This window comes from Rhinatrema bivittatum, chromosome 1 (assembly GCF_901001135.1).
Source record: "Rhinatrema bivittatum chromosome 1, aRhiBiv1.1, whole genome shotgun sequence".
In the NCBI taxonomy this organism is placed as follows: domain Eukaryota; kingdom Metazoa; phylum Chordata; class Amphibia; order Gymnophiona; family Rhinatrematidae; genus Rhinatrema; species Rhinatrema bivittatum.
In genome coordinates, this window is record NC_042615.1 from 383,593,363 (window position 1) to 383,609,350 (window position 15,988).

At 41.4% G+C, this 15,988-nt stretch overlaps 1 protein-coding gene across 1 annotated transcript in view; it reads right to left on the bottom strand.

Annotated features, from left to right (window-relative positions):
* HGSNAT (heparan-alpha-glucosaminide N-acetyltransferase) overlaps positions 1 to 15,988 on the bottom strand; it is a 188,235-nt gene that overhangs the window by 49,193 nt on the left and 123,054 nt on the right. Inside the window, 3 exon segments of the mRNA XM_029601179.1 lie at positions 4,550 to 4,636; positions 5,297 to 5,423; positions 11,747 to 11,864. Of these exon segments, the coding sequence (XP_029457039.1) occupies positions 4,550 to 4,636; positions 5,297 to 5,423; positions 11,747 to 11,864 (332 nt within the window).

The window sequence follows — 15,988 nt, forward strand, 5'->3', positions numbered from 1 at the left end:
TTACATGAAAAAGGACACTCAAAGTACAGTCTTTTGAAATAAAAAAAATCACAACAGCATGTATATTATGTTTACATGCACTGCTGTGGTCTCAACCAGAAAACCCTGCATAAAAGCCAAACAGACACTTGGAACCCATTAGGTATTAGCACTATTGTAACACATGTTGGGTGTAGGCTTGGTCCTCAGAAAGCTATGAAGAAACAAAATTACAATTAAAATATAATAAACCTCCCATTCCAAAACAGCACTAACTGCCAGCACATAAACAGTTACAGCCCTACTTATGGAAAAGCACCACTGCAAACAATACACCGGACCCTAAAATACCAATATACCTCCATTTAGGAAAACACAAATCAAACTTCTATAGATTCCTACATAGAACTGACACATTAGCAGAATACTTAACTTCAGTCACACATGCAGAACAAAGACAGACCTTCAACAAATACAAAAAGTGACCATACATCATAAATGGAAAAATGCAAATATAAACTGAACTAGAAACCGCAACAAGTCAGACTCCATATGTATTGCACCAATGGAAAAACAGAAATATCACCATTCCTCAGAAGCATCAAACAATAAAATCAAGAAATATAAAGCATCAATCATAATAGTAAAACCATAATAATAAAAAATTAATATTTCAAAACAGCAGATGAACAGATCATCCAATAATTTAAAACACATTTTTTAAAATTTCCCAAACACCAATACAATAATTCAAAACAGCACACACATCAAATAACACCCGATTAATTGAAATCAATAAGGATTAAAAAAAAAACCCAAAAAAAAATCAAAACACACTCCCTCCATACCTGGGAACTTTTAATTTCCCTTTACCCTGAGAATGCCGTGGAGCAGTGGGAGGAGAAGAGTGCACAAATGTTCTCTCTCACATATATGCATGTTCATCCTCATGCTCACAAAGACACACATACACTTTCAAAACTCGCATATGCTCTCAGACACATATGCTGGCTGGCTTCCTCTCTCTCAGGCACACACACACACACACTGACTCCCTGTCTCATGTGTACATACACATTGGCACCCTCTCTCAGTCCCCACACTCACAATGGCTCTACTCCCTCTCCTATACACACACACTCGCTGGCTCCATTTCCTCTCGTCCACAAACACACAGGCCAACTCTACTCCCTCTTCTCCATAACACACACTGGGGCTCTAGTTCAGGGCTAGCATTTTTGCTGCCCTGTGCAAATAATTACTGTGCTGCTTGCCCCCCCCCCCCCCCCCCCCAATTCATTCAGTCTCTGACCTGGGTCTATCAAAGCCCAGCTCCCTCCAGCAATTTATATTTTTAAAAATTGACACCCACCCACCCTCACAGTCAAGGGAAGATATTAGGTACCCTAGGCAAATCTTACAGCCTTGCACATATGCCACCCCCTCCCCCATACACACACTCTACATACACACACACAATTAAATTATTTATTTATAACAAATTTTACATGAAAAAGAATATTCAACTTACAACATGCATATTATATTTACATGCACACCTGTGGTGCCATCCAGAATACGCTGCAAAAAAAAAAAAAAAAAACCACTTGGCGCTCTTATGGAATTAGACTTTTTGTAACATATATTGGATATGAGCTTGGCCCTCAGAAAGCCATGAACAAACAGAATTACTATTACAATATAGTAAACTTTCCATACCAAAACAACCCTAACAACCTTATTTATGAAAAGGCAACACTGCACATATTACACCAGGCCCTAGAACACCAATAAAAACTATTATTAGGAAACCAGGCTACTATAGAGATCCTTACACAGAAATTACATGCCAGCAAAATACCTCACCTCAGTCACATATGCAGAACACAGAGAGACTTGACCAAATACAGAATGAAGAGATCAGAAAGTATAAACAGAAACATGCTGAGAAGAATTGAACTGGAACCCACAACAAGCCAGCCTCTATATGCAGAGCAACAATGGAAAAATAAAAACATTACTATTCTTCATAAAACATTAAATAAAATCAAGAAATATAAAACAATCATAATAGTAAAGTCATATTCATAAAAATATTTCAAACCAGTTAATTAATAGAATATTGAAAATTTCCCAAATGCCAAAAAATATTTTAAAAATCTGAATAAAAATTCCAATTAAAAAATGTTCTATTCCTCACCCCCAAAAATATTAATATTTTCAAAGAGCAGAACCATCAAATTACACCCAATAAATAAAACTAATAAGGATTTAAAAATCTGTTCTCCATACTTGGGATCTAATTTCCAGTCACCCTGAGATTGTCGTGGATTGGGGGAGGTAGGCCCACACAAATTTTATCTTCTCTCTCACACACATGCACAATAACATGTTCATTCTCTCACACACTCCCTCTCTCTAACATGCACAGGTTGCCTCTCCCTCACAGATTCATTATGTTTGTGTGTCTCTGTGGGTGTGTATGCGTGCCTGTGAGAGCCTATATGTGACACATAGGCACAAAACATACACAAACACACAAGCTCTCACATAGACACATTCACAGGCATACAGGTTCTCACAGACTCACACATAGGCTCTTACACAGTCACACACACACACACAAGATCTCACACACAGTCACATACATAAGCTCTCACACAGACACACACACACACACAGGCTCTCACTCATTCTATCATACAAACAAGCTCACACACATGGTCTCCTGTCATCATCGAGCTGTGGTGGGATGAGCTCCACCACGGTCCCGCGGGCCTCCTGTCCTGTTATCTGAACCGTGGCAGGATGAGCTCCACCATAGCCCCATGGGCCTCCTGCTATCTTCGGGCCATACAGCCCACTGATCTTCCTGCTTGGGGGGAGAGGGAGCAAAAGCTGTGTGCAGGCATGCCCATACATGGAAGACGGGCCTCTCTTCGCTCGCCGGCACTCTCCCCTTCGGCTACCAGCTAGTTAGGCTCTGCTGGTGGCCTTTGATGTCTCCTGCTGCCACCGGCCCGCCGCCTCCCCGGGTGTCTCGCCCCGTGCAAATGCACGGTATGCATATTCGGTCACGCCGGGCCTGGTTACCAATCCAGATTACTTTTCTCATCTTAAAGACAGTAAGAGACAGAGAAGAGAGGACTAGGCTGGAACCAAAAGAATCCCCAAGAGAGAAGAAGTCTGGCTGAGTTCTTTCCTGCCCCTCCTGGCTCAGCCAGCACTGCCAGAGCCTTGGGGGTCACCTTCCAGGCCTTGCTCCACCAGGGCCAAGGGTAGAACCACCACTGGGAGCCTGCTCTACTAGGGGAACAATTCAACAGAGAACTTGTTGTCCTGCTCTACCAGGGGAAGCAGTTCAAAGATTGTTGCCCAGAAAGCAGACTTGAGAATTCACTCCACTATGAAAAACCAGAGAGACGGATGATCTGGGAGCTAAGAGATTCTGTCATAGGCTTGGAAAAGTAGATCCTGGGACCCTAACTGACTGGGCCAACGCACAGTACAGAATTGTAAAGTAGAGATATGGTTGGTCAGGCAAGGTAGAGGCAGGTGGAGTCCATACAGAAGGAGCAAGCAAGGATCTGGGCAGGCAGCAGATGGAAGCAAAGTCAGGAACCAGGCTGGGTCTCAATCAGTATTTCGAAATCAGGAACAGCCAGATGCAGAGGAACTTGCTGTTCAAGCACCTGCCCAGAGGAGCAAGCTTCCTTTTATGTTAGAGCAGTGCTGATGTCATCAGTTTATACCACAGGAAATCCACGGCGCTGGCCCAATAAAGCTGGTGAGTTGCTCTAGGCCTTTACACAGAGCAGCAGAGGGACAGGACACTGGGAGCCATGCTGGGAAGCCCCCACCAGTCGCAAGACACAGTGCTAGGCCTGGGACCATAAGGTATGACAAGCCGACTGCACTGCAGCAACCCGTGGTTGGTGGCATATTACGGATCCTGCTGCAATAGTGCAGCACATGCTTCCATCCTAGGGTCGCCAACTGGCTCCAGGTTTTCAGGATAGGTTGATCCAGTCCTGGTTTTACTCCCCTGCATGCAGATACTTATATAGTCTTGCTTTTCTTAGGGAATGCAATAGAAAAATCAGAATAAGTCCCAGCATGCCAAGGGGTAAAATAAGGATTGGATCAACCTGTCCTGAAAATCTGGAACCAGTTGGCCCATCCACTAGAGACAAGGTATACTGGCAAGTGCTTGTCTGTACCACTCCCTACACAGCAGTGCTGTTGTCACTTGAACACTGTCTCCATTTACTGGCATAAACCCATGCATCTGGGCCGGTCTAGTAGCATAAGGAAGTGTTAGAATTTTCTCTATAGCATTTGGTTATGAATTCCTGCCACAACACACTTGATTATACAAAGTACCAGTTCATATTTTTTTCATCTAGATGCTACTGTATATTACACCATATATATCCTCTAAATTGTTTTTCTTCAGGACATACTGTGTTTTTTTATTCTATTCCAGTCTTATTCCTTAAAGTTTGGCAGCATTAAAGAATGTTAGCTATTACATTTAAGTTCTATTGGGAAAGAGAATTCAAAACAATACCTGAAGTCCCAAAAAGGCCAGAACAATAGCACTGATTGTTCCCAAGATTCCTTCTGGATCATAGGCCACTGTTGTCTGATAAATCACCTTGTAAAAAACAAAAGAAACAATCTTACCAGGAAATCAATTTGAGGTCAGTTTTCAAAAGCTGTTTACCAATGTATGCAAGTAAAAGTGCACATGTTTTTCTACCATGCCCACACTTTTACCTGCATTTTTGTGGAGACATTCCTGGAGTGGGTTTTACTTTATATTTACTTATGCTACTCACCAACTGAAGCAATTTACAGCATACAAGTTAAAACTTCAAAGGGAGGTAAAACAAAGTTCACAACACTTCAACTAACATTTCATTACTATACATATGCAATGTAGCAATACAATGCAATATCTCAAATTCTGCAGACTTGTATCTGCCTGCTTAGTTTTGAAAATTGCCTCCTTTATGCAACAATTAAAAAAAAAACCCAACAACAACAAAAAAAAAACCAACAACAAAAAAAAACCCCCTTTATTTCCAGAAATACCTTTCATTTTATGGTCACTGATTAAATTCAATCTAGTTCTAAATATAAATAAAAATAGGCATTATTACAGAGTGACTGACCCCTCACAACCCTGACAAAGAAGGAATACTGTAGTTTTCTGTGGAACCTCCTGATGTTTCAGTCTTCCACAGGAAATTCTGGAAAGAGATATCAGAATCGAGTACCTGGACACCCACATGCAGATGGCTAATGCACTCACATTAGAGGATGGATGCTGATAAATATGCTCTTTCCCCAGTACAAGGCGATCTATATAACCAGCAGCTCCTCCAGTACAATTCGGGTACTGTCCAAAATCACCAATGCCACCAGGACCGAGGTAACCTCTGTAAGGAAAAGGAAACCCTCCGATGGATCAGTGTACAGAATTCATGTCACATCTGGTACTGCTGAAAAGGGCACACACAGACCACTCCACCTCTCCTACATTTATTCACCCCAAATGCACCGAGCTCTAAATTTCACATTGTTTTATTACCCTATATTTCGCTTCTATAAAGCTTACAATAATTTCACGTTTTCTTGCCTAGCAGTTTCCTCCTGTTCCTTTGCGCTTCCAGCAGAACTGTACTTGGAGCTGGATTTTGGCACCAGGAGGTCTCGTCTGCACGTACCCAGGGATTTTTCACCTGTTTTTATATCCTTCCCAACGCGCCCAGCCCAGACATCATGGTCACAGTCCTCAGCCTGGGGACATGTACTAGGGCTCTTTCCAGAACTCTGCAATCATGGGCCCTAAATCCAGCCACTGTGAGATAATGGAGTCCCTTCCCTGCCAGGGACTGTGAATGCCACCTCTGAAGCATCTCCAGTCCTGACTGGCTTAGGGAGCTGAAGACCTGACACAGGAATGAAATTCAGGTCCTTCTACATGGCAGTGTACAGCTCTGCCACCGAGTCACTGGGCCAGTCCACTTAATATTTGGTATTAATATATTTATTAAAATAAACATCATAAATGGTTACTTTAATAATGTATATTACACTTTGCCAGCTATCACTGGTATAAAACAAAATGCAACATAAATAGCAGTAGTACATACATTTTTAAAAATATATATATATTGGGGGAAAAGAAGAACTTTATTCAAAGGTAAAATCAATAATACACTCCCACTTTGTTTAGCTCCACTCCTCTTCTTGCTGTAAAATCCCCTCAAGTCCATCCACTACACAAAATCTATGCAAAACCAAGAATCCAGGGTGTTTGCTTTAAAAGACACTATAGCCATATTGACCCAAACGTGTCAAGTCTAATTCTTAAAATCCATCTTAAAATATTTAAAACCTTTGGTTAAAAAGAGAGACATTTAAGAATCCACATGAACTATTGGTCATTTAGCTGATTAAATAGCCAAGGTTTTTGCAGATACCAAAATTGCATACAATTCCCAATTTGTTTTAGTTCCCTAAGGCAGTGGTTCTCAACCTTTTTCCCATCATGACACACCTGACAGACCACGTTCACATGTGTGAAATACTGCTCATTACAATTCACAGCGGAAATAAAAAGTAAAGGCCCAGTATTATTTTTGTTAAGAATGACACAAGGGAAAGATACGTATTCTGTCTGAACAGAAATTGCATAAATATTAAACAGCCCACACCAAAATAGCACCAATTTCCAGCACTTAAACAGTAACCACCTTACCTAAGAAAAGGCAACACTGAAAATATTACACCAGGCCTTAAGACACCAATACATCTCCTATTAGGAAAACGGACCAAGTCAGGCTGTTAAAGAGCCTACACAGAAACTACACGCCAGCCGAAAGTGCTACAGTTGCAAAAGTCCGTTTGGCAAAACAACTCAAATGAAGCTTTTCAGTTTGAGCTGTTACCAAATGAAAACCTTGCGAAGACCTAAGGGCTTGTTCAGGTTTATACCAGTCCAGTTTTATCAAACATATATTTAGAAACATTATTTACGACTTATCTAATGTCCTAAGTGAGTTAACAATCAAACAGCCATAATATCAAAACATGAAACATATGATAGACAAAAAGTTACAGCTTTCTCCTGTGAGTAAATACACTCTACTAGTAAAAAAAAAACCAAAAAAAAAAAAACTTGTACTCAAATTTTTATAGTTATCACACATTCATAATTAGGAGCTGCTGTCATCATAAGCATGATCCCTGCTATTTTGTTAGTTTTATAAAAGCCTCAGTAAAAATTTTAATTTTTTTCTAAACATTTTCAATCGGTTATGGCCCTCAGTATCTTTGGAAGTGTGTTCCACAACTCAGGACATGAGACAGAAAACAACGCTCTGTCATTTCACACAAACACAGCCTCTTGAGGCATTTCCAAAAAGGTTTTGACAGCAACACTTGACTAGGAGTATAGATGTTCAGTAAAGCACAAATGCTCTCCATATAATAGGAAGCCAGTGCAGGTTATAAAGCACAGGAGTAATGTGAGCAAAATGATTAACCCACTTCAAAACTCTGGCTGCAACATTCTGAACTATCCGAAGGGTGTGAAGAGTATAAGCTGCAAACCTATATATACTGCATTACAGTAGTAAAGGTGTGAGATAACAATAGCCTGTAGCACAGTATGAAAAGTTTCAGAACATAAGACTAGCTTCAATCTACATAAAATGCAAAGCTTATAGAATGCACCAAACCACATTACTTGCAGTTTAAATTAATTTAAAAAAATGACCCTTAAATTATGATCATTAGAGGAGATCAGTATCTGATGACCATCTAGCTGCAAGAAAGTAGGAACATTAAAGACTGGAAATCTTGAAAGAAACACAAATGTCTACCATAGCAAGATTTCATTTATCTTATTAGAGAGTAGCCAATGTTGTATGTTCTTCCATGAGTAGCAACTCTCAGTGCTTTATCAGATGATTCAACAGTGGAAACTGAATTTGGATTGTGTCAGCATAAATACAATGTGAAACCCAAATTAGCCAGTATTCTATGGGTGGGTCTTAAATAAATGTTGAACATTAGTGTCATGGGGCTTCAGGCTGGAGTCAGGGTGCACCCCAGCAGAAGTGGTGCAGAACCGCGGGGCTGGGTTGGTGGTGATCTTCTGCCTAGTCAGCCCCCTCCGGCGCAGACTGAGCCCTTGGGTTCTGGGGTCAGTAGAACTTGTCTTCGGCTGAACATCATGGCAAGGGCTGGATACAGAGCACAGGCTGGGGGTTGGGCCTGAGGCAAAGGACAAGGGCAAGGCCTGGGAAACCGATAAGGAGAGAACAGGGTTGGGCTACACAAAGACTAAACAAAGACAGGACTGGACCAGGACAAGGACAAGGACAAGGAGGAACAGAAAATAAAGAAGGCCACAAGGCAAGGCAGGGAGGCCAAGAGAGGCCTGGAAAGGCAGCAAGGCAAGACAGAATCGTGAGAAAGAGGTGGCCAGGTCAAGGAGTTGAGGTGACTTAATGAACAGGCAATGAGGCACTGGACAGGCTGGTTTAAATAGGGCTGAGACTTGGGCATCAGGAAAGTGGTGGCTTGTGCAGCTGGGAGTGGGGGGGGGGGGGGGGGAGGCTGCACAACAAGCATAACTAACAATGTAGAGGGCAATCCCTTTCAAGACTTCAATTTCCAATATCTCTGAGGGTAAGGGTATTGCTTAACACCCAGTGGTTCTCAACCTTTTTTTTTTTTTTTTTTAATTGGGGCACACCTGGCAGATAATGCTTACAAGCGTGACACATTGAACACTTGACCATCATGGGGGGCTAAAAGTAAACACAATAATCTGCATCACAGGACTACTCGCCCCCTCCCAACCCAGGTCCCCAAACAATGGATGCAGAGAAGATTTCCCCATACAACTCACCATATAAAAAAGATATTCTGATTCTGGTACTAAGAACATGCCATACTGGGTCAGACCAAGGGTCCATCAAGCCCAGCATCCTGTTTCCAACAGTGGCCAATCCAGGCCACAAGAACCTGGCAAGTACCCAAACACTAAGTCTAATCCATGTTACTGTTGCTAGTAATAGCAGTGGCTATTTTTCTAAGTAAACTTGATTAATAGCAGGTAATGGACTTCTCGTCCAAGAACTTATCCAAACCTTTTTTAAAAACCGCTATACTAATGGCACCAACCACATCCTCTGGCAACAAATTCCAGAGCTTTATTGTGCGTTGAGTGAAAAAGAATTTTCTCCAATTAGCAAGTAGCACATTTAAAACTAGCTTCATTGAGTGCCCTCTAGTCCTTCTATTATCCAAAAGAGTAAATAACCGATTCACATTTACCCGTTTTAGACCTCTCATGATTTTAAACTCCTCTATCATATCCCCCCCTCAGCTGCCTCTTCTCCAAGCTGAACAGCCCTAACCTCTTTAGTCTTTCCTGATAGGGGAGCTGTTCCATTCCCTTTATCATTTTGGTCGCCCTTCTCTGTACCTTCTCCATCGCAATTATATCTTTTTTGAGATGCGGCGACCAGAATTGTACACAGTATTCAAGGTGCGGTCTCACCATGGAGCGATACAGAGGCATTATGACATTTTCCATTTTATGCACAATTCCCTTCCTAATAATTCCTAACATTCAGTTTGCTTTTTTGACTGCTGCAGCACACTGAACCAACGATTTCAATGTGTTATCCACTTTGACGCCTAGATCTCTTTCTTGGCTGGTACCTCCTAATATGGAACCTAACATTGTGTAACTACAGCATGGATTATTTTTCCCTATATGCATCACCTTGCACTTATCCACATTTATTTATTTTTTTAAGGTTTTTATCTACCGATATTTGTAGGTTCATCATGCCGGTTCACATAGAATGGTATTAACAGGAGAGAGAGTTACATAAAACTGGAGCATTGGAAAGAAAGCACTTCTGAGGGGGCCTTCACAGTATTCAACTATTTATATCACTAGAGGAGGGCAGCTAATAGCTCTTTGGCGAGGTGGTGGTGGTGGTGGTATAGGGGCCAGATTTACATGCAGAGTGAGACGTACAAACAGCACAATACACCTCGGTGAAGATCTGATGTCATTTGGAGTGAGGAAAGTCTCCCAAAGTTGAGATTTCTACTATGTTCTCTGGCCCTAGCTTGATAGTACCCTACTCCAAATGACATCAAATCTTCACCGAGGTGTACTGTGCGGTTTGTACGTCTCACTCTGCATGTAAATCTGGCCCCTAAACTCTAAACCACCACCAACACCTTACCTCGAGCTATTAGTTGGCCCTCCTATAGTGATATAAGTATTGACTACTATGAAGGCCTTATAAAAAGGCTCTCTCTCTTTCGCTCAACAGTAATAGCCTGTCTGGGCACTGAAAACGTTACCAAACACTGTGGTACATTACCTATGCAAAGTGCTATCTTAGTGAGCGGTACGGTAATTCTAAAATTACCATAAACATGCCCCTTTTTCTTATCACAGGCGTTATCCATGCAATATTATAGCATTTTGATGACTCTAGGGGCAAGATAGGAAACTGGGCTCTGAAAGATAAATTGGCAGCTGCTAATCTTATAACCAATTGAGAAAACCTGGAGCTTAACACTCCCTTGATTCATCATTATCATATAATGAACATTTAAGATTGTGGAAGTGCAGCAGGGTTCATCCCTTTATGAACTTACAAGAATTAGAGGGATTACAACGGGGCTTTATTTTCTAACCTATTTTCAAATCTTCTGGCAAGCACAGGGTGGAAACCTCTGACCTAAAGCATGGTCATGCCTTATTAAGGTCTTCTCAACAGAAGAAGTGCAATACACTGTGCTTAGAAAGCAGAAGGCAATGAGAAGGAAATGCATTTATTTTTCATTAGAATAATGTGATGGTTGATAAGACTGAGAACATGCGCAGTTCTCCTTACTATACAGTAGGTTGGCATGCTCCAGGTTTTCTAGTTCTGACATGGCCTAGTAGTCTAACTCCAGTTTCAAGCTGGTTCCCAAGTCAAGAAAGATCTTCACTCTAGCTCCAGGAACCCTTGCTCCAACAACAGATCAACTCTGGAACAGGGATTCCTGGAGCAGTCTGAAGCTGCAGCTGACAGTCTCTCTTGACTTGGAGCCACATCCAGAGCCAGAAGTGGCAAAGCGAAAGCACTGCCAACCCTACTACACAGAATAGGCAATAAAAATAGTATTATGAATAGTTAGGAGCAGCTTTTACAGAATAATGCAGTAAAGCCTAATATTTGTAAAACCAGTATAATTTCTGCAGTATTAAATCCAACTACAGAAATAATACAAGTCTATGACCCCAGTCACTAAATTAGCCAGCATAACAACACTGACAGGGTAGGCAAGATGAACACTGCAAGTTTTATATTCTCTGTTATTATGATTGCACTGTTGAAACATTTGCTCACATTTCAGATTTCTTTCAATTAATGACAATAGGAAATAATATGCAGAAAAACACTAGACAATTAAATGTGGCTCTGCTAAAATATTACACTTATTTACATTTAAGTGTAGCAGTGATTTATAAAAAAAGAAAATCTTCCACCTCAGAATAGTTACAGCAAGTGAACCCACTAAGACAAGCCTACCCAGAAGGTATGTACCCCACAGCCCAGAGAGAGGCACAGAATTAGGAAATATTTTTAGATGATATTTAAATAAATAGGATAAATAACATCAGTGAGTTAGAAAAAAAAACACCATGAAATGGAGTCTAGCTTCTTACAGTGGGCAGCCAGGTACTGGCACAAAAAAGGGTCAGGCACAGCCGGAAGTTTCCAAAAGGATGATCAAAATCCACTGAGGCCAATACATGCCAACATCCTGAAGAGGTGACCCAAGGCCTGTCCTGAAAAAAAAAAAAAAAAAAAAAAGTACAGCAATTTAACCAGAACTTCAGATATGGCAGAAAACCACACTCATAATACATGCCTGAATAGACTGGAAACCGCTAAGAAACTTAGGAGCCTACAATATTCATGATAGTTGTTAGACAGGAGACATTTGAAGTTCAAAAGTAAAATATTGCCAGTTTATGGTGCGTTATTGATGTCGAATCCCACAGGCAGCTGAGCACAGCTAGCACTCTAAATTTAGATCCACACCAAAAACGAGTGCTGGAAAAAGGGGTTACACAGTCCCGGGATTCCAAATCAATTTCAAATCCAAAGAGAATTTTATTATTTATATCGGCAACTCCACTGTGTATACAAACATATTTCTCAAGCGGAAGGGGACCCCTTTTTCCAGCACTCGTTTTTGGTGTGGGGCGTTATTGATGTCAACATAATTACAATGACATTCCACGGACTTAGATTGCATTTTCAGTTCTTGATTTGACTGCATAATTATGTTTTCCAAAATTGACAGGAAGGTATCCCTACAAGACAGCACTACTGCTTTAATGACAATATATGGCACACTACAAGTACTGATCATGTCCCTTACAGATAGTAAAAGTTGCTTACCTGTAATGAGTGTTTTCTGAAATTATAAGTCCACCAGTAATACAAGTGGGTCATGCGCCCACACGTGATGCCAAACATTTCCAGAACTTTCTGGTAAAGACAAAACTTTACTGCATGTGTACAGGTCTTCCTGTACTGCACTGGCCACATAGCTGCTCTCTTGCAAAAGGGAGAGAATTTCTCCCAAGGGGACGAGTGGGTCTGTTTGGCTGGTGAGCTGCTGTCTTCAGAGAATACCTGGCACAGGGAAGCAGATTTGCTTTCTTTGAAGACAAACAAGTTCACTAGTAGGGCCTGCTAGCAAAGGGCTATCTTCAACATAAAAGGAGAGAACACAACAGTAGTCACCAATGGGCACAAACATGTTCTTATTAGGAAAACCTTTATTTATTTATTTTTAAGAACATTGACAATGGGAAAGAATCTAAAAATCATAAAAGTGGCCTCTAGGAGAGAGGATGTTGGATTCTACTCCTCAAAAAAGCCATGCAGAACAGATGGTCCAAATCTATCATCCCAAAGAAAGGCCATATTCATACAATGTGATGCAAATATGTGAAGTGGACTCCACATCACAGTCTTGCAAATCTCCAGGAAGGCAACTCTTAGACTGGCAATCGAAGTCAGGCTGGCCCTAACATGCTCTTCTGAGGTCAATCCTGTTTAGGCGTATTAGAAGATGTAGTCTGCTACTCGAGTGGAAATAGTGCATTTTGTCATTGCATTGCCAGGTTTATTGGGATCAAAAGAGACTTTGGACTTTGTATGAGCTCAAGTCTGTTCCAGGTAGAACACAACTCTTGCAATCCAAAGTATGGAGAGTTCATGCTTGCCTAGGGAAAAATGTTGGTAGGACAAATAATTCACTAAAGTTGAAGACCAACACCATCTTAAGCAGAAAATTAGACTGCGTGCAAAGCACCATCCCCATTATAGTGAAGTCTAGAATAAAGTGAAAAGTCACTAAGGCCTGGAGGTCACTGACTGAGCAGAAGTGACTGCCACCAAGAAGTAACCTTCCAGATCAGACTCTCAAGCTCACAAGAATTCAGAGGCTAAACAATGGCTTTCATCAGTAGGCTTAAACCTACATTGATATCCCATGATAAAGCGGGAGGCTTGATTAGAGACTTCCATTGAAGCAAACCATCCATGAGAATTTGGCAACTAAATTCTTTAGAGAAATTTAGTTTCCCTTTACATGGTGGTGATAAACATCAGTTATACTGAGGCGAACTTTAACAGCGCTGGTTTTGAGTCAGACCCAGATGCAGAAAGCATTCAGTCTTTTTTTTTGTGCTGGACAGAAAAAAAGGATCTATGGCCCCGCTCTCACTAGATGGCAAACCACCTCCATTTGAAACTACTAGTGAATTCCCTTCTAAAAGCCAGAGACTTGAGACATCTCACCCATAAATCAGAGAGATCAAATTGCATTCCCTTCAGTGTGCAGGCCAAGACTGAAAGTAGGGGGTGGAACAGCAATCCCATTTCTTTTCAGGAATAAAGGTTGCAGAGAAGCCCAACTTGATTGTTTTGCTGAGGAATAGTTCCCACACAACTGGAAACTAAATCGGCCTCATCCAAAATGTAGCTATGAGTATTATGGTTCCTTGGTCCCTTCTAGTTAAAGGTTTTGCTACCAGGGGTAGGAAGACCTGTTCTTAAAAGAATTAAAAAAAAAAAAAAAAAAAAGTATCTACAGCTAGTTTACCTTTTGATTTTCTGAAGCAGAAGACTGGTACCTTCCTGTTCAGTACTGTTGCAAACAGATCCACCTCAGGTTTGCCGCAGTGGAGGAAGATTGTTTTCTACATCTTAGTCCAGTGACCACTTGTGGACTTTCTGGTGATGACTTAAGTATCTATCACGACATTGTCCTTCTCTGCGATGTATGTGGTTCTTGGGATCATTTACTTTTTTATTTATGAAAATATGTATTATCCACTCATTCCAATGTTCATGTCCTTGTTAGTTTTAAATTATTGGATGTGATGTGTCTACTGTTTTGAACTATTTTATGCGTCAGCTGTTTAGATATGTATATTTTCATAGTATGGTTTTACTATTCTGATTGATTTATATTTCTTGATTGTATTGTTTTGAGGAATAGCGATATTCTGCTTTCCACTGTTGCACTGCATATAGAATCTGGCTTGTGGTTTCCAGTTCAGTTTTTGTCTGCATGTATGTGTGTGTTAGTTTGTGAGAGAAAGCAAAACACAGAGGAAGCATTTGTGTGTATTAGTGTGTGTGACAGAGAGACACAGAGGAAGCATGTGTGTGTTACTGTGTTGGAGAGAGAGACACACAGAAGAAGTGTCTCTCTCTCTCTCTGGCTCTCACTAAGCAAGTATGCATGTGTATGTGAGAGCAAGTCAGCCCATTGTTTGTGCATGTGTGCCCCCAGTTTACAACAATCTTAGGATGACAGATATGGAGAGCAGAAGATTTTTTAAATCCTTATTAGTTTTAATTATTGGGTGTTATTTGACGTGTGTGCTGTTTTGAAATATTTTATCGATGTTTAGGAAATTTTAAAATGATGTATCGGGAGGGTGCCAAAGGAAGTATCTGCCCCGGGTGCCAAATACTTTAGGTACACCACCGATAAGCCCCAAGTATGATACTCCTAATGTTATGGAATGCTAATCCCTTTGCCAAAATGGAATTGGTGAGCCACCGAGACATGGAGTCTGAGCACTTTTGTAACACAGATGCAATCCTAAAGTTTGTTTGTGGTTTAATTCCACTTCAAATTCCATTAGACCTGCCTCATTTGGAGGCATATTACACACACCATGGAGGCCAGTAGGCCTAGCATTGTCAACATGCTCCAAGCTGATGTCTGCTGACACTACATTCTCTCTCCCATTGTAGCTAAAACGCCATTAGCTTTGTTCACAGGGAGATAGGCCATGTCCAAGTCACCAGAGCTGCCTCTAGACTAACTGGCATCCTCAGCAAAAAATGCAATGGTGCCCCCCTCCCCCTTTGATGGCAGCTCTGACACTGAACTCCCTCTCCAACAGAGATGGTGGCTCCAGCACAGTATATTCATCTCTCTCCTCAAATTCCCCCAACCCTCTGCCCAGTACCAGTATCTCCTCTGTCCTGCTCTTTCCCCCTGCCCACAGTGCCCAGCATCCCCTTTCTACTTTCTCCTGCCCAACAGCATCCCCCTCTTTTCTCCTCCCTTCCTCCTCCCTGCAGTTTGATCTTTCACCTACAACCACAGACAAAAGCCTCCTTCCAGATGCACACTATTCCTGAGTCTCCTGCCTACAGACATCATATGAAAGGGTAGGGGAAGGAGGTGGTAGCGGTGCCCCTTTGAGCATGGCACCCTGTGCAGCTGCTCAGGTCGCATCCCCCAAAACTGGCCGTCCAATTCACACCTACCCTACAGAATGCCAATTTAAGTGATGGGAATCACTAAATTTGTTGGCCCTGATCGAGACATGCTCTTAATCTTGATCAAGTAGCGACACACATGAACA